Source organism: Cryptomeria japonica, chromosome 6 (genome assembly GCF_030272615.1).
Source record: "Cryptomeria japonica chromosome 6, Sugi_1.0, whole genome shotgun sequence".
Lineage (NCBI taxonomy): Eukaryota > Viridiplantae > Streptophyta > Pinopsida > Cupressales > Cupressaceae > Cryptomeria > Cryptomeria japonica.
The window spans coordinates 473480078-473506918 of record NC_081410.1 but is presented as its reverse complement, the minus strand read 5'-3'; the positions used below and the strand labels follow the sequence as shown (position 1 = coordinate 473506918).

At 38.6% G+C, this 26841-nt stretch overlaps 1 protein-coding gene across 8 annotated transcripts in view; it reads left to right on the top strand.

The window, feature by feature from the left end:
- LOC131051009 (CDP-diacylglycerol--serine O-phosphatidyltransferase 1) overlaps nucleotides 1-26841 on the top strand; it is a 94084-nt gene that overhangs the window by 53852 nt on the left and 13391 nt on the right. For all 8 annotated transcript variants that reach the window (XM_057985345.2, XM_057985346.2, XM_057985340.2 and 5 more), the window contains exon 11: nucleotides 263-516. In XM_057985345.2, the coding sequence (XP_057841328.2) occupies nucleotides 263-516 (254 nt within the window). The remainder of the gene's footprint in view (nucleotides 1-262; nucleotides 517-26841) is intronic.

The following is a 26841-nucleotide window of genomic DNA, read 5'->3' as shown; positions in this document are numbered from 1 at the left end:
CTCGTTGTTACTTACAATCTCATTGAGTTGTTTTACCATGACACATGTAGGGAAAAGATGCAAATAATGTTCTGTTATGCCAGTGACTCATTAATTGATATGCATAATTGTAAAACCGAAGTTTGAGCTGGTTATGAGAACTTGAAAGTGGATGAAGTGCTTAAATATTTAGATCCCATGGCTTTGTGCAGACCTATTGCATGAAATTTTATTTTTCTAGTCAGTAAATTTATGATTTCTTTTTTTAATTTTTCTTTTGTAGGTAAAACGCACACTGGGTCAGTTCACTCCTGCAAATTGGGACAAGGATGAGTGGCAACCTCTATCAGGTCCTTGGCGATTTTTTCAAGTGTTTGGCTTGATCATCGTTTTCCTGACAGTGGAGCTCAATGCATTCTTCCTGAAGTTTTGTCTCTGGATTCCTCCTAGAAATCCATTAAATGCCTATAGATTGATTATATGGTGGCTTATAGCTGTACCAACCATTCGTGAATACAATTCATATTTGCAGGACAGGTCTCTCTCTCTCTCTCTCTCTCTCTCTCTCTCTCTCTCTCTCTCTCTCATTGTCCATGCCTACTGCAGACACATGCAGCCATATCCACAGATCTCTATAAACTTCTATACAAAAACTTTCTAATAGTTGTTTTGCTAACTTGAATGAGTTTTAGAGAAACCTTTCATTTTTCCAAGGAAAAAATTTAATATGAAAAAATTAATTATTATTGTATAGCTCTTATCAAGATACCATAATTTGTCTTTCAGCAATTCTTGTGTTTGTATTCTCAGCCATGTTCAATTTCTTATAATTTCAATTTAATTTACTCTTTTAATTGTTCATCCATGGATGTTCTTTATGAATGCAGAGGGAAGAATTGAAGTTCAGTATCCACTGAAAAGTGGTTCAAATCTATCTTTAGCATAGAGCATGGAGTTTACTAATATCCTTAATAATTTCTATTAGCATGTTTCATCTTTCTGAGTACATGTGTTTACCAATCATAACAGCTCCATTGCATTTGTGATATTGCAATGACGTGCACATTTCCATATTGAAATAAGTTGAGGAGAGAAGTTTAAGGGAATAGAAAGTTGCTGTAAATCATGGGTCATGCATAGAGCACTTGCATGCATATTTCTCATGGGTTGGTGCATAGATGTCGTGAGATTACACAATTGTTGTGAGTTGCAAAGTTCATGTGATTGTAAAATAATGAAGTTGTAGATTGAAAATAGTGGGATGTCATAATAAATTTGTGGAAAGTCACGCACCAAACATTTATCATTTGTAGTTGCAATTTGCAAAAGTGGGAGGAAGGATTGTAGGCTGTGCAAAGTCCAATCTTGAGTTGCAGGATTGTGTTACCTAGAGGGTTGTGGGTAGAGAAATTAGTTGTTGTAGTATTTTTATATTTATGCAAGAGTGATGATAGAAGAATCGTTGGTTCTTGCACAATCAGATAGAAGACAAAAAATCAGTCATTTTGTAGTTGTGACAATCAAAAACATGGATCTACTTGCAATTACAATCAATCCTAGTCATCTCAATTTCTGCAAAATAAGGGTGACACATGTTAATTATCTATTGGGGTAGATGAACAATTTACTTAGTAGCAAATTGATCCATTGGGGCAAGATCTTACCCATAGATTTTTATTACTGCAAAGTGTTCCCCTAGGAAGGATGGCTCGCCTGACATAAGGGCTTGACTAGAGCGTAGGGACTAGGGAGGAACACTCTATTTTTGGGTTGGGCAAAACAAATAGAGGGTTTTAACACAAAACCCCAATCCCTTGGGTGAACTATGGAATATCACTGATTTGATTTACGTTAAGATAGATTTGTCTCCTAATCAACTTAGTTTAAGTCATAAGTATATTGAAATAGCTTAATTATGGTTGAACCAAGCCTGAACCCAGTAAGGGACATTACAAAACTTGGTCTAATCATAAACTTGAAGAGCCGTTGATAGATGTACCTTTCATTACATGAGGTAATCCAATGCATTAACCTTTGGGTGTTTCTTCTCCACTTGTGAATCAATGTTGTAGAACTAAAGGTGTATCCATTTTGATTGAGAATCAGCCCATCATACTGAGTTTGTCTCTATTTTGATTGAAAATCAGTCCATACCAAGTTTGTTACTAATTTAGAATTTGTCTTTCATATCTTCTTGTGCTTTGGAGGCCCCAGTGGTATTTTGAAGGTAAGAATGATGATGTCTTCACAAAATTAGATGCATCCCTTAGAGGACATGCAGACCAATTGATAATTCTGTAGTATAGCACGTTCATTGTGTTCTTTTTGCATATCTTTCTCAAGTACCTACCATCATGAAGCTTGCTTATGCATATATATCTTCTCATTTCTACACATTTTGGGAGCCATATAGTTATTTAATGACTAAACCTTTAAATCCTTCCATTTTAGTCTTTAAAGGGAGTATTAGTATATTTGAATAATTTTAAATAATGTGATAGTGTAATAGCTCTTTTTCTAGTCGCTCCTTATGTAATTGCCTTTATTTTTCCTATTGTTATTATTGTTTATACTTTAGATATCCTTCAATAATATAAGGATGCGATCTTTGCCTAAGATTACACATCTCTTCTCTCATCTCTTTCTTTTGTTCATATTAGCATTAGGTTGACCAATAAACTAGCCGCTCTAGAAATTTTTGTGTTATAACTTATTTGTTATGACTTGGATAATGTTTTAAGCTCTCCATTTTCTTAATGGCCCATAGAAGGATATCAACAATAAATCGTTCATTCTTCATCTTTCTATTATAATCCACAACTTTGAAAAGCATCAACCCTTTATGGAACACTACAATCACATTGATCAAGACCATCCTTCCTTACATTGAAAATGATGGGCATTTTTGTCTTCATTTTGTCTTGATCCATAAATTCCTATTAGGTTGTAGTCAATAGTCTAAAAGTTTCTCCTTCTTAAGACTTGGGCCCTTTATGTCTTTGGAGCCTCATTATTTTTTCTCACCATTTCTCACCAATATGGTAATCAAACAATATTGAAATATAATTTATTTGCATAGACACATCAATGTGATGATCAACAATTTATCAAGCTTCATTTTGAAATACCTTTTCCAATGCCCCCTTCATTCTTTTATGTGTAGTGGTGTCATGCCTATGCCATGTTTCATCTACTACGTCCCTAAAAAGGATAAAATAATAAAATTTAACTATGCAGAAAATGGCCTTATTCATAAGACTTTGCCATCTTCTATTAAGTCGACCACCACATAATTAATTTCTCCCTTTAATTGACAGACCTGTAAGGTTCAACAAATCATTAAACTAGACTTCATTCTATTCCTTGTTTAATGCTGGTCGATGTGAAAGTTAACTGTGATCGCTAGTAATGGGCTGACTAGTTTTTGTATTATGAAATATACACCCTATGCTAACCGACCCATTTCCAAGACAAGGCATATAAAATATGCTAATCACAGACATTAATAAAGGATAAAAACGTAGATGTGATAGTCAGCGATTAGGAAAGTCTAGTGCGGCAATCATTATAAAACAGGGCATTGGTTTCGAATAGGCATCATTAAGAAAGGGTATGACCATTCTTCAAGGACAACAACTTTTAAAAGTTCTCTCTTCAAAGAGACATGAAGATATAAAAGGTAGAAGACCGCTATGGAGGAAGGCATCAAGCAATAAATCCAAGCAACATCGGTACTCATAAGAGAGCAGAACAGTTTATAAGATAACAGCAATCAAGCATATAAATTGATCACATCAGAGGTTTACTATATATTGCAGACAATAGCAATCTTATTCATCTTTGTGGTATGCAGCATGATAATGTTGTTATGCATAATTCCTCACATATTGATATAGGCAGTAATATGTATGCAACATAATAATATATTTGGTGTATAACCTCTCATATATATTGGATATAGGCAATAATGTGAAACATCTAGATTCCTAGTCTATTCAATCAAGACAAGGTTAGTAAGGGAATACAAGGAGGGAGAACAGATGTGAAATCCTCATCTATGTACACCATCTCATGGTGGATGGTTGGTGGCCTGCCAAATGAGGCCAAGGGGGGCAAGGTGTGCCTTGGCCTTGGGCTTAGATGGGAAGGATGCACCGGACATCCTATTGTGGTTTCTCCTCCAACCTCTAACATGTTGATTGTTGAAATGCATTTAAAGAAGTTTGAATAATAGGAGGGTGAATAAGGTGGCACAAATAGGGAGGGTAGAGACAATCTCCCCTACTAAGTACACCACCTCATGATGGATGGATGGCATGGGGCTGAGAGGGATGGTACATCCACTCTTGGGCTTAGTGAGAGGATTGTCTCAGGCACCCTATCATGTCTCCTCATCCAAGCCCTGTTATGGTCGAAACCCGATATTGAATTATTTGTATGATTTATTTAAATTAAGATGGTTATGAATGTATGCTCTTTAACCCTAGTAGAAATGATTGATTTTATGAATTATATTTTTGATCATTGTCTAACAAGATTCCAAGATCTCAACTAGGATCTATCTTTCTTAAACATTTATTTGGGTAAAGTTACATCTTTAACTATATTACATTTCTTGTTTTCATTGAACTTGTGATTCTAGGGCAAAATTTAGGGTAAGTGGTTTCCTCGTGCATGGAAAAAATGGTTGGCTACCTACCTCAACTTTATGAACGCTAAGAGATGGGAAAAGAGAGGTTATCCTTGATTAAGATGCTCTCTTTGTCAAATGATGACTTCGTACAAGGGCGTTTGTTTCTACTTTTTCTCTCAAAACATTCATACATTCTAGATGTTGGCACAGGTACATCCTTCTTGCTTGGGCTGTTCATTATATAGCTTCAGTCAAAATCCGATAAGGCTGACTATGCAGATCAAATGTGTAAGTGGCCTATCAGCCTTACGCATTTGATAATATCAATCAATCCTGCATTCACCCTTAATATTATTATTAAATCCGATTGTATATTATGGGGGTTTCTATGATTAAATTTACCTTAACCAAAACTTACTATTATCGGGTTGGTTATTAGCATTATCGGGTTTGTGTTAGTGATTAGTATTAATCATTATTATCGGGTTTGTATGAATCGGTTTGTATAACCGATCATGATTGTAGAAAGACGTCTTATGTTATGAAGGGTCGCGATCTCTAGAAGGATGCCATTCGAATTCAATATATTATTATACGTCTCTCCCTCACCTAGTGACGAGTGAATAACACACAAGCATCCGTGAATATATAGATCGTGGGAAATTGATATAGCGCAGTCCGTGAACATATACTGATTGTGGCATATAGATATATATTGCAGATTGTTACCTTCAGCATATCGTGGAAGATAGATATTCAGTGAATTCAGAATCACACATACAACATATCATGGATTATACACTTCAGTGAATTCAGAATTACACACACATCAAATTAGAAGGATTCAATTGATATCAGATTGTGATCAAGGTGTAAACAAAAATTAAAATTGCCTACTATTCAAATCTGATCGAAACTTAACATAGTATCAGAGCGGGTTTGAATCGATTGTGATCAGATTTACTGATAGCAACAAAGCCTTCCTTCTTCACCTTCAAGAAGCAATTTCCAGCCTTGAAATGGTGAACAGTCTCAAGTTCAAAGATAGGTGCATCAAACTTCGTGAAGTCTTTGGAAATGTTGCTGCATTCTTTGCCATTATCGAGGATCGCTTGATTGAGAGGATTTGGTACGCAGGCGTGGAAATTAGGGCTTCTCTTCAACATGATGGGGACTGAAAATTACATGTCTGAAAAGGCTCTACCTATGTTAATGGCAGACTCTATGGTGAGTGATTCACTTGATTAAACCCCACAGACATATATGTCCAATAGAGATTACAAAAGTGTATTGTTAGGGGGCTTTACATATTCGGAAGCTCATCCTATGTCGCCTACAAAAGACCCCTTGGGGTCTTCAGACAGAGGTCAGGTGGCAGTTTCACGATGTTATGACTCTAGCTGATCGACCTGCTGAGTCATATGGAGGTTTTATCATCCCTTCTCGCCCAAACTATAGTATAGTAGAAAGTCAGGTCATGCACAAGGAAGAATTTATTGAGCAGCAAAGGATAGCTTTGGAGAAGTACCTTCGGCGGTTGGCTACACACCTTGTTGTTAGTAAGAGTAAGGAATTTATGTTGTTTCTTCAAGTTGAAGGGAAGCTACCTTTGCCTAAAACAACAAACATGGCTTCTAGAATGTTAGATGGAGTTGCTAAACTTCCAAAGCAATCATTTGGTGCAATTGGCGGTAAAGTTTAGAAGGTCCATTAGCACAATGCACATGACTGCTACAGTCGGATCGTGTCTGATCGAGTTCCATCCGTATGATGTTCGAAAGTCTTCATTAGAGATATATTGCCAAATATGGGAGATAGAGAATAACAGACTTTCATGCAGAGAAAGGCCGTGAGTATGAAGGTATTATGATTTGCGTAGGCAAATATGAAGAGCTATGACAGAGCTTTATGGTTACACATGGAGCATACTTTGAGACTATATTGCCTAGAATATCTTGCCAAGCATCCTACAACGGGAGTACCCAGAACTTTCTGTGGTGATTCAAATTAGCAGTTATTGAGTGGTGAGAAGTCTTTAACTTCCAGTGATCATCATCTATGATTGACTAGAACGTGTATCAGGAGCAGCTTTACATACATTGAAATTGCTGATTATTCAAACTACTATAAAGAGATAAGTAGTCCATGTTTGATTGATGTTCATGAATTTCATATGTATTTACATTATGCATGTTATTTGTGAAAGTTCATTGTCATCAGATGTTCGTTTTTTTTTTCAATTTCTTCAACTTACTATGCAAGACATCTTTAGAACCACATCAAAAGAAGCTAAAAGTAATAAAGAGTCTGTTAAGAGTAGTGGAGTTCTATTTGTGATGAAGAGATTAAAATTCAGGAGGAATATGGAGGGGACTTTAGTGGAGATTCTGTGATCTTGCATTTCCATTTTTATAAGTATTTGCCTGCAGAAGTGAAACAGTCCATGAGGAAGCCATGTTGGCCTTAGAGGTCTCCAAGTAGGGGGAGCTACTATCCACACTATAGGAATGATATGCAGTGCAAGTGCACCATGTGTATGGCAAGCATCCAAGCTACATTGCAATAAAGAGTCATTGTGAGTTGGTTCATGCTAGTTGTAGAAATTTTTGAGAGTGAAGGAGAATTGCAACTCGATTGTGATTGGTTGGTCACATCGATTTCATTCTCTATATGCATGGATTGTGATGGTGCCTTGAGAGGCCTAGTCCAATATTGAATATGTTGGCTACATAATGTGTCTGAGAAATTTGAGTTGGTGATATATAATTGGAGGCATCTCTCGAAGAGTAAGAACCTATTCAGGTTGTCATTACGATCAGTTTCTTTGAAGAGGAGGAATTAACATTCAGAGGGAGTTTAACATTTCATCAGAGGCAACCTTGAACGAGGAGGTCAGAAGGTTGATATTCAATTCAGAGGGAGTCTGACATCTCATTAGAGGCAACCTTAGACAAGGAGGTCAGAAGGTTGGAGCTTCAGAGGGAGCCACATCATCATGGAGATTTGATGGATCCTACCATGTATAGGCAGCAGACTGGATTGTTGATACAAGACCAAATATTTGCTATGCTGGAATATAACTGATCGGAGGAGCACCTCTGACTGTTGCTTCAGTTTGGGGTCTTCCTTGATGTCTTAGCAGGAAGCAGACTTCAGTGACACCGAGCACCGCAGAGGTAGAGTATATTATAGCATGTATGACAGCTCAAGAAGCAGTGTGGCTTCAAAACATCCCTGCAGGATTGCTTGAGCAATCATTGGGGCTCGCCGTTGTATTAATCAAGTTGTGTGAAGCTTTCTGTCAATTCTTTTTTTTTATGATAGAACAAAGCATGTGGAGATCAAGTATCACTGTGTTAGAGACATGGTGGAAAGAAATGCTATTCAATTGAGATACATTAGTACTGATGAGCAAACGACAAACATTCTCACCAAGCCTCTCTCCAAGATAAAGTTTGTTTACCTTCGAGGTAAGCTTGGTATGGTGGAGAATGAAGCCCTAGTTGAGATTGAGTCTCAGCTTCATTGATTTGTTTATATGCATACTAATGTATTCTTCTCTTCAAAAGATGTTTAAAGTGTAAACTCTTGTTAATGCATTTCTCTTTGAGAGAGACTTGTGGTGTAAGCCTTTATCTCCACCCTCTGATATGGTTCATGGTGGATGTCATGTGTGTGACGCCATGATAACACCACGTGAGAGAATCCGTGGTGATTTTCTTGTACTTGTGTGTTTACCCTCTGGATGAGCCATGGTGAATATCATTGTGAGGTGACGATCTCACAATGATGAACACTTGTGCATCTTACCATCATTGTGAGGTGACGATCTCACAATAATGGTGAATATCACGTGAGGTGATATCTATGGATAAGCCATAATGGTGGATATTTCGTGAGGAGATATCTATATATAAGCCATAATGATGGATATCACATGAGGTGATATCTATGGATAAGCCATGATGGTTGATATCACAGAGAGGTGATATCTTTTCTTTCCACATGGATGTAGCCATTGTGGTCAATCATCACAATAAGGTGATGTAACTTGTAAACATTAAGGAGGATTCCTCCCTAGCTAAGAGGGAGTGTTGATTATATAGCTTCAGTCAGAATCCGATAAAGCCGACTATGCAAATCAAATGTGTAAGTGGCCTATCGACATTGATTATATCAATCAATCTGCATTCACCCTTAATATTATTATTAAATCCAATTATATATTATCGGGGTTTCTATGATTAAATTTGCCTTAATCAAAACTTACTATTATCGGGTATGTTATTTATCGGATTGATTATTATCATTATCGGGTTTGTGTTAGTGATCAATATTAATCATTATTATCGGGTTTGTATGAATCGGTTTGTATAACTGATCATGATTATAGAAAGACGTCTTATGTTATGAAGGGTCACGATCTCTAGAAGGATGCCATTTGAATTCTATATATTATTATACGTCTCTCCCTCACTTGGTGATGAGCAATAACACACAAGCATCCGTGAATATATAGATCGTGGGAAATTGATATACTGCAGTCCGTGAACATATACCAATTGTGGCATATAGATATATATTGCAGATTGTTACCTTTAGTATATCGTGGAAGATAGATATTCAGTGAATTCAGAATCACACATACAACATATCATGGATTATACACTCAGTGAATTCAGAATTACACACAACAAATTAGAAGGATTCAATTGATATCATCTATTGATATCAGATTGTCATCAAGGTGTAAACAAAAATTAAATCTACCTACTATTCAAATCTGATCGAAACTTAACAGGGCAAGCTTTGATGGCCATGCCAAGAATACCAAATGGATGCTTGTATATTTTACACTACACCTAGTATAAAACCAAACATACGTCTTATCATTTGGAACCTAATCTATCATGATAACTTATTTCCATGAGGGTGATTTTGGGTTTGATTTGTAGTGGGATTGCGTAATGGAGCTAGAATTGTATGCCATTTTAATCCATGTGGCAACAAGTTAGAAAACAAGACATTCTAATCAACAAGGAAGAAGAAAAGATCTTAACTCATATATATGAAGAAGAATGAAAAAATGAAAAAGCTTACTTCCAATCCAATTATCTTGCTACATGATCTCCTTGACAATGAATGGGCTCTTTAACAAGTTTGGGGACAATTGGGGGATGAGGTATGGGGATTGATGCAAATACATATAATACCTTTTTTTTTGCTTTGTAATACATGGCAGAGCCATGAGAATTTATATTAAAATATATCAAATTTACATCTGATTTACAATATTATGGATATCTGCTATTCATATTACAAAAAGGGTTGAGACCTTACCATCATAGCCAAAAATCCCACAAAATAGGTTTAAGCCAAACATAAGTGCTTTTCCTACCAACCGCCTACAAAGCTGACCCAAAAAATAGAACCAACCTAAACAAAAGCCAACCACCTTGTAGAAACCTTAAAACCAAGCATTCTAGATTAATTCATGCAAATCCCTCTTACCATTGCTGAAAGTGAGCCCCATCGACCAAGCCAAGCCCCATGAAGGAGGCCAATACAACTAGAGCTGAGATAAAAAAGAAGCAATTCAAAAAACCAGCTTTTGAACTTCCAACCTGTTGTGACCATTTCACACATCGCCCCATTTAAAATGGGGACCCCCCTCTTTTTGCTCGTTTTTGCTCGCCTTTCGCTCTGCTTTTTAGGGTTTTGGTAGTTTGCCAGTTGTCTGGATTTAGGGTCAGGCCTTAGGGTTTCCTTTTCCGTCTTTTCAAGCCAGAATCCAGTCAGTTTTGAGAGCTTTTTGAGCTTCTTTTTGTTGGATGCAATTTTGAATGGAATGAATTCGCCAAAATGGTCTATTTTCAATTGGAATTTTGAGTGCAGAGCTTAAATTTGTCTAAGTGTTGATGATGAAACGTGAAATTTTGTCCAATTGAGTAATTTTGACCAAATTTTGACCTTTTTGATATTTGATCCCGGGCATTGGAAATGATTTGTTTTTGCCTTGGGAAGTGATTAGACTTGTAAAATCTTGATATTTTGGCCTGTAGGAGCAAAATCGCTCCTGTCCCTCAGTGAAGGACCGGAGCTCGTTTTCAAATATCTTATTGTCCTTGCAGAGTCAAGATGAATTTCGAAATGGAAGTAATAGAGAAGGACGTGATCTTTCCGTTGAATATAAATTGAATAATTTCACGAACACGGAAATGCCTCAGGAAGCAAAATCGCTCCTGTCCCTCAGTGAAGGACCGGAGCTTAAAATCAAATTTTACCTTGTACTTGCAGGATTTTAACGACTTGATGATTTGAAAAGGTCCAAAGAGATGCATTTTATCAAATGAATATAACTTGAGGTGTCGTCATGAAGGAGAATGGTCCAGAATGCCAAAATCGCTCCTGTCCCTCAGCCAGGGACCAGGGCGAAGTTCTTTGTAGCTCCCGTCCCTCAGGCAGGGACCAGAGCGAAATCCTTCATAGGGCATGTTCTGGACAAAGATCAAGCAAGTTTTTGGTTTGAAGGCAAGAAAGGAGGTCAATCGAACCCATTGAAGACAAATTGAAGATTATGAAGCGTCAACAAGGGACCCAAATGCCCAAGTTCGCTCCTGTCCCTCAGGCAGGGACCAGAGCGATTTTTGTCTTAGACAAATTTCTTGCCAAGTTACAGTGAATTCCAAGGCATGGATGGGTGGAAAGGTACATTACGAATCCGTTGAAGATAATTTTTGAAGGTGATAAAGTGAAATAAAGCCCACAAGAGCAAGATCGCTCCTGTCCCTCTCCAAGGGACCAGGGCGATATGATGATTATATTGCCGTTCCTCCCAGTTCAAGGCACTCCAAGACAAAGTACAAGGTGGTGAAGATGTTTTAAAGCGTCTCAATCAAGCACGAAGCATCAAAGGTCGTCAACATTGAAGGATTTACATCAAGACACCTAACTCGCTCCTGTCCCTCAGGAAGGGACCAGAGCGAAATTCCTATAAATGCCTAGATTTCAAAAGTTTGCCAAGTACCAAGCAACTAAGAAGGATCGAGGGACTTTATTTTACACGATGAAGGCGATAGCAAGTTGAAGAGGGCAAGGACGAGACCAAAGCACCTAAGATCGCTCCTGTCCCTCAGGAAGGGACCAGAGCGAAAGTTCCATAAAGGTATAAATTTTGAAAGTTTATCACATATCAAGCGACCAAGAAGGATCAAAGGACTACGTTTTACCCAATGAAGACAATTGCAAGTTGGTCGAAACAAGGACAAGCTCAAAATCTTGAAGTTCGCTCCTGTCCCTCTCCAAGGGACCAGAGCGATATAGATTATATTGGTCAAATCTCTCAAAAATCACGTAAGGTTAAGGTTTTGCAAGGTCGTAAAAGGTCCAAGGTATGATTAGAAGATGATATACAAAGGCTTCAAACGTTAAACGATCATCAAATTGAACAAAGAGGCTATATCGCTCCTGTCCCTCTCCAAGGGACCAGAGCGATTTGCATAGGATCCTTCATTTTCCTTCAAATGCATGTCAAGGCAAGATCACGCAAGATCAAGGACGTCCTTTAAGAGGCAATGAACGAGGAATTAAGGTTGAAAGATGACGCGTTTTGTCTCAAGCTTCAAGATCGCTCCTGTCCCTCTCCAAGGGACAAGGGCGATGATCCTCCCAACATCTAAATGCCTTATGGAATTCAAGCGAAACGAAAGTGGAATGAGAGAATAGCATTGTTTATCCTTCACAACAAGGATTGAAGTTCAAAGTTACAAAGGTCAAGGAGAAATTATGAGGATCGCTCCTGTCCCTCTCCAAGGGACCAGGGCGATATTTGCTAAGTTACTAGTTATCCTTCGAAGATCACGTTAAAGCAAAGTTGCAAAGGGTTTGAGACGTCTTTTGAAAGGTGATGAACGTGGAGTTAAAATCAAGAACGAAGTATTTTAAGCTAGAAGACAAGGATCGCTCCTGTCCCTCTCCAAGGGACAAGGGCGATGATCCTTCCAACATCTAAACGCCTTGTAAAAGACAAGTGAAACAAGCGTGGAGTAAAGAAACAATGTTATTTTTTGCCTTACAATGAAAATTTGAGATCGAAGATGCAAAGTAAAGGAGAAAACACTTGGATCGCTCCTGTCCCTCTCCAAGGGACCAGGGCGATATCACCACAAAAGGACATTCATTCGCAAGGATAAGTCAATTAAGCTCGAAGGACCCAATGAAAATGCCAAATGCAACGAGGAGATGAAGACTTTGGACGTCAAAAATTGCAAGAATCAAGACAAGTTCATGGATCGCTCCTGTCCCTCTCCAAGGGACCAGGGCGATAAGGTTTGCATTTTAAATTTTGGCGCTCAAACACATTTTTGAATTTATTTAAATGCTAAGAAAATCGATATTTAATTAAAAGCATTTAAAATTGCGCTTGATATTCATTAATTAATTGTTTTTTGCCTTGTGAGAAAAATCGAATTTATTAAATAATAAACAAGGGCATTGTTGTGACCATTTCACACATCGCCCCATTGCAAATGGGGACCCTTGTTTTTTGCTTTTTAGGGTTTGTTTTTGGTCTTTTAGGGTTTTGTTAGTTAGCCTTTGCATTTTGAGTGTCGCCCAGGGGATCACATGGATAGCAAGTCCGGCGTGAGTGATGTCTTGATCTTGAAAATTGGCTAAGTCCTGATCCTGAAATTTGGCTAAGTCTGGAATGTCCTGATCCTGAAATTTGACTAAGTCTGGAAACTGAAAAACCTCAAAAAACTAGATTTTGCTATATAACTCCTGGAGGTCTGAAACCACTCTCAAACATCCTGAAAGTATATATGGAATATAACTTAAAGTATAAGAAAGAAGAAACATAGAAGGAAATGTCACTTATACTTATTCCATAAAATTTATCCTGATAGAGAGTTCGAAAAGTCAAATTTCGCTCCTGTCCTTCACTGAGGATCCAGAGCGAATTTCGCTCCTGTCCCTCTCAGGAGGACCAAGGCGAAACGCTCTTGTCCCTCACCAAGGGACCAGAGCGAAAATACTTATTTGAGCCATTCCTGACCGTGTTTGGACGAATTGAGACATCAAAGGCATGGTGAAGGACGAAATGAGCATGATAGAGCATCCAGACTTGATCAAAAACAATGAAATGATGAAGTTTTTACCTAGAGGGTCAAATTCGCTCCTGTCCCTCACTGAAGGACCAGAGCGAAATTCTTCATAAGGTACGATCTGGGCAAAGATCAAGCAAGTTTTAGGTTTGAAGGCAAGAAAGGAGGTGAGTTGAAACTGTTGAAGACAAATTGAAGATTACCAAATGTCAACAAGGGACCTAAATGCCCCGGATCGCTCCTGTCCCTCTCCAAGGGACCAGGGCGATATGATGATTATGTTGCCTTTTCTTCAAGTTCGGGACACTCCAAGTTCGGATACATGATGGTGAAGACATTTTAAGGCATCTCAATCAAGCACAAAGTTACGAAGGTCGCCAAAATTGAAAGATTTGCACTATAATATCCCAGTTCGCTCCTGTCCCTCAGGAAGGGACCAGAGCGATATTGATTATATTGACCAAATCCTTTGAAAATCACGTTAAGTCAAGGTTTTGCAAGATCATGTAAGGTCTAAGGTGTCTTTTGAAGATGATATACAAAGGTTTCAAACGTCAAAAGTATACCAATTTGAATAAAAAAGCTATATCGCTCCTGTCCTTTGGACAAGGACCTAGGCGATTTTCATTAAAACACTCATGTTCCGTCAAAACCAAGACAAGGCAAGGATAGGCAAGGTCAAGGACGTCATTTGCAAGGTGATGAACAAGGAGTAAAGCTTGAAAGTTAGCAAATTTGAGCCAGGACACATGGATCGCTCCTGTCCCTCTCCAAGGGACCAGGGCGATATTTGCTAAGTCACTTGTTATTCTTCAAAGATTATGACAAAACAAAGTTGCAAAGGGTCTAAAACGCCATTTGGAAGGCAATGAACGAAGAGTTAAAATCAAAAACGATGAATTTCAAGCTAGAAGACATGGATCGCTCCTGTCCCCCAGTCAGGGACCAGGGCGATGAGGTTTGTACTCTTCTCAATTCTCCAATTTTGGCGTTCAAACAAGTTTTTGAATTTATTTTTAAATGTTAAATTCGATGGGTTTTCAAAATTTAATTAAATGGCATTTAAAAATAACGCATAACATTTATTAATTAATTTTGCCTATTAAAAATCGAAAAAATTAATTATAAAGGCATAAAGTTAATTAATTATAAAATCAAGTTGAGCGCTTGGGTTTATTTTGTCAAGGTCGGCCATTATTATTTATTTAAAATCGTTTTAATTGCCTCATTTTATCAAAGTCGGCCTAAGGTAATGCATGAGGAAAGTGCTTATAAAAGGAGGTGTTTATTTCATTTCTAAATCATTATTCAAGCATCCTCTTTCATATGCGAATTTCATACAAAGGAAGTGCGAAATTATCATTCAAGAGGAGGAGCGAATTTCAAAGGGAAGGTGCAAGCATTATCAAAGGAGTTCGAGTTTCAAGTTAGGCGAACTTGCCAAGGACATTGAAGACCACGTCAAAGACATCCCCAAGGGTGGCGAATTGATAAAGAGGACGTTCCTTATCCTTGAAGATCACGTTGAAGGCTTCTAACGTTAATTTTGCCTAGGCAAATTCCTTGTTTTGCATTCTTGAGTTAGCTCTCAAGTGAGGTATGGCGATATGGATTTATTGTTTTGATTTTGATTGTTGATCGTCATAGCCTTCAAATTTTGAATTTTGAAATTTTGAATTCCGATAGCTCAATCGTTTTTAGGAAATAATAACTCAAGGACTTATTATGAAGTTTCCTAAATTTAATCTATGCTATTCATTGCAAAATCATGTTTCTAATTTTGAAATGTTGTGTAGGCATCAAATGGAGATCTCATCAAGGAAAATCAAGCCGGATCAAGGACGGTCTTCGCCGGGACGATCAAGCCAGGACAGGGGTGACCTCTTTCAATCCAGCGTTCCAAGGCGAGGTACATCATCGTCTTGCACATCAAGGACAAAAGGAGTTAGAACAAGGGCTCGTTGAGGAAGCAGATAATACTAGATGAATTAATTAAGGCTAACTTCTCAACAACATCAAGTTGAATATCTACCAAGTTACAAGTGTCAGATGAGGTGGCATCCTAGTCATCATTTCTCCAATCAGTGTGGTCCACCTCAGCATGTCCAGATTCAATGTACTTAACTCATGGAAGGTGGCACAAACTCCGATGTACCTACCCCGGCTATCCATTGGTCGATTTTTCTAGAGGGGACATGTGTCCAAGCAATACAATTTTATCATTGGTCAAGCATTAAATATTATGTAATGGTTGTAACAAACCCTAATTAGGGTTTTCATTGTTGAATCTTGGCCATTGATCTTGAATTGATCTAAGCCATCAAATTGTATTGTGGGCACTATATAAGCCCAGGCATTTCATTTGTAAAAAAGATATAATTAGCAATAAGTTAGAGATAGCATGTAAATAGTTGGAAGAGTTAGAATATAGTTGATAGAATAGTAATTAGAGTAGAATAGGAGGACAAGGCAAGAAATTGTTGCCATTGATTGTAAACAAACTCCATTTTCATTGAAGTAATGGTGAAATATGTCGTTTTCTTGCAATTTGCATGGTTTCTTATTGAGTCTTCAATCTTAGATGGTAGATGATTAGTTGAATGGAGGAAATGTGATTGATTGATGATGGAATTCGTATATCCATACTACTAGCAGTTTGTTGATTGCAGACTCGCCTTGTGTAGTCAACTGGAATCATTCAGCTTAAGCTCAATTTCAATTTGTCGCCTCTTCATTGATATGCATCAACTTGGATGGTATCTATGCCTGCGGTGATGATTTGAACATCATAAAGCTTCCCTTAGAAGATCGCACTAGCCTTGTGTAGATGTTCCATTGATGTCAAAACAAGACCTAGTTGGAGTTTCATCAAAAATCAAATCATTGCTCCTACATTCTTAGTATTAGGAATAGATCCTCTCTTCACCCCCTTCCTTTTTCCCTTTTTTTAATCTAAGTTAGTGAGAGCTTGTGTTCTAGCAAAGTAGATCGGAAATTCAATCACCAAATGTAAGTCCCCTTGTGATTCCAACAAATCACATCATACCACGGCGAGCTTATCCACATGTAGAGACCCTACTAAAAGGAACCTTGGAGTCATCCTAACTGATCCTTTATGCGAATCTTCAGCAGTTAGAGACTTTTTCTCAAGAGAGGATAAGATACCCTTAGGTATTTTATTCTGTGTATGATGGTGTACAAAATACACGTCAACAGGCATTTAATAATTAATTATTAAATTAATAAAAAATCAAAGGAAGCGCTTGGTTTATGAGAGTCGGCTTTATTATTTATTTAAAAATCATTTAAATTGCCTTATTTTTGCACAAGTCGGCTTAAGGTAATTGTGGTGAGAAGCGCTTATAAAAGGGAGATGAAGATCGTCATTTTCACATCATCATTTATCATTTCTTACATGCGATCTTGAAGGAGAAAGTGCGAATTGTGTTTGAAGAGTGCGAACTTAGTTTTCACTTGAGCGAATTGACAAAGGATCGATCATTTAGAGATCACGTCAAGGACATACCAAAGGTGGCGAATTTGCCAAGGCATTGGAGATCACGTCAAATACTTGAAGGGTGGCGAAGTTGATAAGAGGAACGTTGATTTGAAGATCACATCAAAACTATCTAACGTCAATTTTGCCTAGGCGAATTTTATTCATTTTGCATTCTAGAGTTAGCTCTCTATTGAGGTATGGCGATATTTGCTTTATTGTTTTAATTTTAGATCGTCATAACTTAAATTTTGAATTTTGAGTTTTGAATTTTGAATTCCTAGCTCAATCGTTTTTTTTAGGAAATGATAACTCTAAGACTTATCATGAGGTTTCCTAAAATTAATCTATTCTCTAATCTACGTTATTTATTGCAAGATCTAGTTTCTCATTATGAAATGTTGTGTAGGTATGGTGACCCCGAAGGCGGGAGCATCCACCAGTCGTTCAGCTCTCATGAAGGAAGATCAAAAGACCGAAGAAGTGGAGACCAAGATCGTGTCGAAGTGGGGCAACATTGGAGATACAAACTTAGGCAACTTCAACACGAAGAAGTTCCGAGAGGTCCCTTACATTGGCAAGCCATCACCTGTCGCCCGGAGAATAATCGAGAGTGGCATCATTAAGGCGGCCGGCTTTCCTCCAGCTGTTCAGTGCCATGAGTTGATGATCGAGTGTGCTCGTCATTATGATCCACAGTCCAGAACGATCGTGTCCAATGAGGGAAACACTTTGGCGTACCTTTCAGAGGAAGCTATAAGTGAAGCTTTCCATCTTCCAGAGCACAGGGACATGATATACAAGAGCATAGAGGGAGCCAGGTCAATGTACGAAGATGATCCAGATACTTGCCTAAGCATCATTAATAAGAACTGGTTACTCAAGAGTCGTCCTTGCCTGAGCAAGGTACCGAACACACCACACAGGATTGATTTCCAGGAGGAGTACAGAGATTTGATTACAATGCTCAACCGAGTCACAGGAGCCCCTCACGCCTTCTATTTTGAGAAGTGGATGTTCTATTTCATTCAGGTGATCGTTCAAGGGAAAGGTACGATACATTGGGCTAGAATGATTAGCCATTGCTTAGACGTACAGTTGAGGAGACTCAAGGCTACCAAGTCCTTCCACATGAGTTCATACGTCATCTATGCTTTGATCAGGAGTTTTGAGTACGCAGGACTACCTCACAGAGGAGTGATTGGAAGAGGACCCGGCGAGGTCAGAGCTTGTGATTCCTATGCCCACTTGCATCATCCGCCAGGAAGCAACTACAAGTTAGTTAATGATACCTTCACGATGAACATCACAAGGACATTGCAAGGAGGGATTCACAACAGATTATCTCAGGATGCACAGGAATTGGTGAAGAGGTACGGTGCTTGGTTCATTCAGTTTCCGAAGTTCACTTATATTAGAGTGCATGGATGTCCTTTACCACCATACATGTTGCCGAGATATCCGACAGACAGAATTGTGTTACTTGAAGTGACAAGACAGTTGGCAGCATATGCGAAGGCATTCAGACACAGACATCAGAATGGAATTCCGGTACCTATCATATTGGGCAATTCAGTTGAGGTATGTCCTAATGCTTTAGCTATGGATGACGCAGAGAAGGAGTTAGCCTTGTATTCTTTTTCATCTTTTGCTTTGAGAGAAAGTTTTGATCCGCATGGACATTTAGAGGAGACAGTCGGCAGGAAGTTTAAGCATGAGTACGAAATTGAAGATTTTATGATGAATCTCTTAGATGATCTTGAAGTGAAACGAAAAATGCATTCTAGATTGCCTTTGGATTTCATCAGGAAATGCAGGATTTACAGAGTGGCCGACCAAGCACAGGACAGTGGCAGACATATCCAGTCTTCCTATGATCGAGAAAGCAAATCAATAAGGTTGGATTGGAATGAGCCCGAGGTTGTGGATTTAGATACTTTGATGGCACCAGTCTTGTCTTGTACTCGCAGATGGGTTGACGTACAGCATCAAAAGTTGAGAGAACAAGGCATAGCTATGACTTTCACTTTGGAAGAGAGACCTGGAAAGAGGGAATCTTCCAAGAAGAAACAAGAGGCTAACAAAGATCGATCATCCGGTACTTCTTCTAGACCAAAGAAGAGGACACTTCAAGTGGAAGAATCCATGGAGTCAATGGTACAGAATGACAGGCAGGAAGAAGGACAGGCACAGCAAGGGTCACCAGATGGATCTCTCCAAGATTATGAGTTAGAAGAAGACAATGAAATAACATCTCCTCCCAGACAAGAAGAAATAGTGCATAAAGAAATTCAAGTTCAAGAGACAAGATCGGCTATCCCAGATTGGTTGAAGGAAAGATTAACCAAGGTGATTGTAGTAGAGGACGAGGACAATGCAATTGATTTAGAGAGCCTTGTTGGACGTTCACACGAAGTAACAGAGAAGAGGAAGGCTATCATGATGTCCAAGATGATTCGAGATGAGACTGGATCCAGAAAACTGCAGATAGCTACACCAGCAGTGGACAAATATGAAGGTGAAATCTTAGCAGAGGAATATGATATACAGACTTTTGAGCTAGGACCATCCACAGCAGAGCAGACATTGGATGATGCCATCGATTCATTTGAAGCGTTGAAAGACAAGCTTAGAGAAGAAATGGAGAAGAATAGAAAGCTTGAGAGAGAGGTCGGTGCATGGAGGACATATTTCAGTCACATCAATGAACCTTTAGGACGTCAGGATCCAGCTAGATCACCAGTGCAAGCACTTCCACTTCAATCAATCAATGAAGCAGAAAGATTCAGGAACATGGTTCAACGTACAAGTACTTGGATGGATAAATCTCATACAGTTGCCTTAGAGTTTGTAACAAGGATGATGAAGATTATTCATCAAGCTATCCAGGTTCTTGAGATAATCCACAATTTGATGATAACAGTAGCCGCATTTGCCCATACCAAAGATGTTATCATTCCTGTCTTGAAAGTAATAAGACACACATCAAGGAAGGTCTTAGCACAAGAGAAGATCATCGATGGAGGACCTCACAGTTTGCTTCAGTGGTCAACCTTACTCCATATGAAGAGTGTTTTCTTTGAGGACATCAGTACTAGATGTGGCCAAGTTGAGGAGGTGATCAATCCGATCCAGGACAGAGTATTTGAGGTACTGCGTACCATTCTTGGCAGAAGGATCGAGGTCGAGACAGATGTGGATATGCAGGAATTAGAGGATAGAATTAAGGTCATCTTTTGCAAGGACGCTAATGTTACAGATGAGCAATATGATCAAATGTTTGCCACCATGCTCCTGATTGAAAGAACAAAGGAACTTGAATCTTCATGGGACGCAGCTCTTCTAGATGCATTCGATCAGGTCATCCACTTGGAAGAGAGTATGAAGAATCTTCCCGAGATTCCAATTGCAGAGATCGAAGGAATCGTATCAAGATTCATTGCATATGCTAAAAAAGAGAATTGGAAAGGCAATAAGATTCTAGATGAAAGGTTGTTATAGATGACATGGCATCTTAATTGTCATTGGTTTATGTCTCCTAGGTTTTTGTGCCAAATTGAATATTTGGCTATGCATTTAATATTGTTCAGTAAAAAGGAGGCCATTTGTAACAAACCCTAATTAGGGTTTAGGTGTCATGATCTTGACCGTTGATCTACTTTCAATCTGGACCTTTCATTGTAATTGAGGATGCTATTTATACCCTCATTTTTCATTTCATTTATAATAGATAGATATCAGAGAGTTTGTTGTATTAGAGAGATTAGAGTTAAAAGCAATTTTACTTTGTAGCAAGATTGAGTTTGAAGAGAGAAATTCAAGCAATTGTTGTACATGATGACTTGGAAATCAATGAAATATTGAAGTTATGGTGTTTTGTTGCAACTTTCTTGGTTATCTTCATGGTTGTTCAATTTACTTGAATCATGCTCAATCAAAGTAGTGTGTTAATTTGAAGGACATAGTGTGAGACTTGATCTTTGGTAGGATTCGTAATCCAAACCACTAGCTTCTTGCTGATTGTAGGAACGCCTTGCGTGGTCGACTGGAGAATACCTTGAATCCCTTAATCTTCAATCATTATTGTCTCTTAGATATGTACCTTCGTGGTAGTATCTTTGATCTTTGATGCATTGAATATCATTTTGTTACCTTAGAAGATCGCATCAATTTCAGTTGAGTTGTTATCTTATGGCAAAATTGAAGTTGGTTGAATCTTGCCAAATCTTGTCCACATGAAGTCATCTTTAGGATTAGATTAGATTAAACTTCTTTCAAAACCCTATCCCTTTTGTTATTTTTTGAAAGCTTCTTAGTTTAGTAAGATTTCGGAATTTCGGAGTGTAAGATCCCCTCGAGGACACAGCAAATCACATCACACCAACTGGTGCTTATCCACACGTAGAGACCCTACTAACCAGAACATTGGAGTCATCCTAACTGATCCTTCATGCGAATGTTCAGCAATTAGAGACTTTTTTCAAGAGAGGATAAGATGCCTTAAGGTATTTTATTCTGTGTATGATGGTGTACAAAATACACGTCAACACAACCCCATATCAACCTTCTTCATAGAAGGCATCACAAAAGAGAATTTCCCGAAAGTCATCAAGCCAATGGAAATCATCATAATCGTCTATCTCCACCCCTTTCCTCAAGAAGTCTCGGCCCACACTTGCCCATTGATGATGATGAGCAACATTAGTGCCATCCATATTCAACAAGAAGGGATGTTGCACCACTGCCGCCCCAGGTTGTCAAAGCTTCAATCCCCACACCCATTTCAACTACCACCACCATGTCAATGTTATTGAGGAGGAACTCTGCTTTGAATAACTCCTGCAACAGTAGAAAAATATCCACCTTGTTTCCCCCCAAATCTAAGAGGCTAGAAAACGGGAGGTAATGTTGGAATGGAACCTATAACAATTAGTAGAGATCAAGAACTCCTACCCCAAGACCATACAAATGACCTCATTGGTGATAAGCCTCGAGATTTTACTAATGGAATGTAAATGTAAATCAAAGATATATCCTAAAAAGGCCATCTACATCTTAACACAACGCAAAATGATAGGGGTGTCCATGGTTACTACTAAAATTGATATGACAATGAGAATGGCCACCACCGTTAAATAGATAGGTTAAGGCACGCAAACCGAGCACCATTGTAGGCCACCTATGATGTACATTTTAGTACTTTTATCTAATGCCAATCTGAGAGCTAGATCACCATTCTTGAATGATGTGATTGATATCGTCCCTCCGAGCGCACACCAAAATGCCACGAAAGGTCCTCATTGAGGTAGTAAACGATATTATCATTATTTTACGTGCTTAAATAGGATTGTAGCTATCGTTAGAAGATTATACTTCGCACAGAATCCATTAACCATAAAGGGAAATGATGTTATCAGATCCGAATTCGAGACTTGCCCTAAGATGTCAAATCACCTTCAATGCCAACTCTCCTTATAAAGAAATGATTAGGAGCCAAGATCACATTGATTCGATGGAGGCCCAATTGCTCCAAAAGCATTGCTCTTTGCTGTCAAATTAGCTAGAGCATATGCTTCCGTGTTAGCTTCTCTATAAAGGTGATTCAAGGTGTATTCCTTGAAAAATTTCAAGAGCTCCAATATTCTCTCCACCATTGCATTAAGTCTCTAATTAGGAGTAGATCATTCTCTGACAACATTGATGGATATGGTTGAGTCCCCTTCAATTTTAAGTCCGTCAATCTCAAGATCTTTACAAAATTATAGGCCTTGAGTGAATGCATTGAGTTTTGCCACATTGTTGGAGTCCTCGTTCAATGGCACAACCAACCTGCCAACAATCTCCCTATCCTGCATTTTGATGATGCAGCTAGCACCTAAAGGACCATGGTTCACATGTGAGGCTCCATCAAAATTTAATTTGAACCACCCAAATTTGGGAGATTGCCATCTAGCCATGCTTCTAGCATTTGAAGTTTCATTTTCTTTGATCCCCACAAAAGGAGGAATGTGGAGACCAAACCAATTGAACCTCATTTTCCCATGCCAATCTATGAATATGCTTTACCGATTTGTGAGACCCTTGGCTCTATTGTTAACCACTTCAACCACTGCCGCTTCCACTTTGTTTTGGAAAGAAGCAATGCACATTTTTTTATCTTTGAATATCCTATGGTTCTTTTCTTTCCAAATCTCCTACATGAGTAGAGAGGGACTTGACAACCACAGACCTCCAAAAAGTCCCACCCCTGACATGATTGGCCAACCTTTAAACAAACTCATGATATCATTTGGCAGGGCAATTATCCACCCTAATTTTGCGCATAACCATATCCAACATTTTTGCACAACGGGACAGCCCAAAAGAAAATGATCCACAAATTCTTCTTCATTTTTGTAGAGCACACACTTATGGGGTCCTACAAAACCCATCTTTCTAAATTTCTCGATTGTCACAATTCTCCTTTTGATAGCGGCCTAGGTGAATACTCCAACCTTTGGAAGACAATGTTTTCTCTAACATAGTTGGGTTGGGATGTTTGATTCGACCCGTTCTTCAAAACCCGCACCACCTTATAACCATCTTTGGCATTGAAGATGCCATTCTTTGGTCCTGCACATATAAGTCTATCCACACCACTTTTGAAAACAATCCTTTTATCTAAGATAACATTCATTACCTATATAATGTTATCTCTGGCAAGGGGAGTGAATCCATATCTCTCCATTTCCAACCCAATGCAGGGTTATTTTGAAAGACAACTACATGGTCCTTAACCATGTTGCCCCAGTGCCTCTTGATAAAGTCCTTGGTCTGATTGACTTCAATTTTACTGTCTATGCTTGAATACCCCTTCCAAGAGTCCCAAGTGACATATTTTGAGATTACCAATCTGCAGTTTAGTAGAAAATTCCAAAGCCTTCACCCTTTAGGATGATTGGCAATCCTAAGAATATATGTTGGGTTATTGTTGTTGAGACTTTTATCCTGTAGTATCCTTGACCATTTAAGTTGTGTTTCCTTATACAATCTCCATACAATTTTGGCCCCAAACACCTTATTTTGCCACAATAGATTCCTCAAACCCACCCCCCTAAATTCCTTAGGCTTGCACACTTTCTCACAGGAGATGAGGACAATTTTGTCTTTTTTTGCCAAGCCCTACCAAAAAAACCTTCTCATCATCTGCACTAAAAAATGATTTACTCTAAAGGTGAGAGCAAGGAAAGAGAGTAAGTATATAGGCAAGGATGAAATCACAGTCTTAAGCATGATGATCCTTTCGGCCCAAGAGAGCCATTGACCTTTCCAAGAAATAAGCCTCTTCTCCATTTTCCCTTTAAGGGGATCCCACAACTTGGTATTCCTCAGTCCTTTATCTAAAGGAAGCTTTAGGTAAGACCAAGGTAGGGTCCCCTTCTTAAAGTTGAGGATGCTCAATATATCGGTTTCCAAACTAGGAGAGGTTGAAAGGAAGAATGCCTATGATTTTGCTTGATTAATCTGTTGACCCGAACCTTGGTGTATCATCTACAAAGTGGTGTGTCATCTACAAATTGCTGATGTGTGATGGCTTGTATGTTGCTGGTCACCTTAATCCGTTCAATCAAACCCAATGTTTGCATATTCCTTATTGCCCTACCAAGGGCCTCTGCCATGATGATGAATAGGAAGGCGAGAGGGGATCTCCTTGCCTCAATTCTTTGGATGATTCGAAGAAACCCTCGCGAGAACCGTTGACTAGAACTGAAAACCTGGGATTGGAAATACAAATAAAGACCCAATTGATCCATTGATTATTGAATCCAATCTTGAATCCTCTTGTGAACAATTCCATTTCTATGACTGATAGTTTAGTTTCTCGTAATAATATTATAAGAGCCTTGGTCAAGCACACCCTCCGCCTGACCAAGCACCTCTTGTTATGGGCATTTAAGCCCCTAACATTCCATGATAGGAGCATCATGGCCCCTGGCGAAAGGGGTTTCCCTTCCCCGATTAAAAAAGAGCGGTAATCTTGAGCTGATCCTCTACCACCATATCTTTGCTTTGATTTCTTGGAGAGATTTCCTACCCACCTTCTTATTTGGATTGTTCCCACAATCCAGTTTAACTTTGGATGATGGAATTTGGTGGATTCCTAGCTTTTCCATCTCCATCTGTTTGCTTGTCTCATTCCCTGTTTGCTCTACACTTTGAATAAGAGGTCATTCTCTCGATTCTCACATTATCCTCCCTCCAATAGTTCCTATAAGAGAGCTTGTTTCTTTGAATCCAAATTTGTGGTTGATTCGAGCTCTAGTTCACTTCTACCATATTGTTCAATAATTTCAAGGAATTCACACACTATTTATTTCCGATTATTCAATCTCCTTGATTTCAATATTATCTACCTCCACCTTTGATGGACCGGTAGTCCAATTGCTATAAAAAATATTAGGCACATGTTCCACAATTTCCCCTTCTATCTCCTAATACCCTAAACCATGCTCCTTTGGGATTAGAATTTTTTGGGGTTCTTTGTCATAATTCAAGGCATTTGGAAGGGTTTCGCCATTTGAAATAACCTGGAGTTTTAGATTGATATCCCTTTGAAGTTCTATGGTCTCTTCCAACAATTGGATTAATTCATTTTCCTATTGCCCTAATATTATAGGTTTCAGACTCTCAAAGCACATTGGATCTAGAGTATCTATTTTAGGGTGTGAATGATAGATATCTATTCCCCTCTTTTTAGGGCAATCCTCAGGGACCACTAGTTCCGTGGGTGTCAATTCCGCAGATTTCCCCTTTGACCTAATCTTTATCTTTAATGCCATAGCATTTGTATCTAGATTGGGGGTCTGAGATGAAGCTTTGAATGACGAGGGGTGACATTGCATACGAGATGAACAATTACTTTGAAACCCTGGCCCAAGAATACATCTCCCCCTAGAGGGATTTGCCCCAAATTCTGCCCAATTGAATCCATCTTCCTTTTGCCGTAATAATTTCCAAAGTATCTAGGGTTTTTAGGTCCCTATCTACATTTATACAAATTTTCACTTCTATCCTATCTTACCAAAGAAAAAATCTTCCTCCACCCTAATGAATGATCCCCATTGTTCTCCAATCTTGCTAAGGGCTTCCATGCTCCAATATTTCGACGACATTTTTTTTAGTTTTATCCATTTGGGCATTTTCTTGATAAATTGTTTGTTGGGATCAAAGTTTGTTTCCCAATCCATGTAGCAGAAATTAAAACTTTTAAAAAATAAGGGCTTACGATATGATCTCATGCTTTAGAAATTCATCTATGCATTTAATAATGAAAAATTCATGGTCAAGAGATATGATACTCACCCATCCTTTGAATGTATCAACCCACCATTCTGCAATCCTATCCATCGAGCAGTGTTTGCCACACCATCTGGCAAAGAATGCGAAGCTTTGCAAATGAGCCCATGCCGATCCAAGGATTTTGGATTTCAAAATACAAGCTTGACAGTGACCAATCCTACCTAGCTCCCTCCTATGCCCTTGGTTCGATTTCGGATTCTACTCCCAATCCTTCTGAGATCTAGGGTTCCTTTGTGATTTGGTTTTGTTTTGCTTATTTCCTCAAGCACCTTGACTCTGGTTCACCTTCC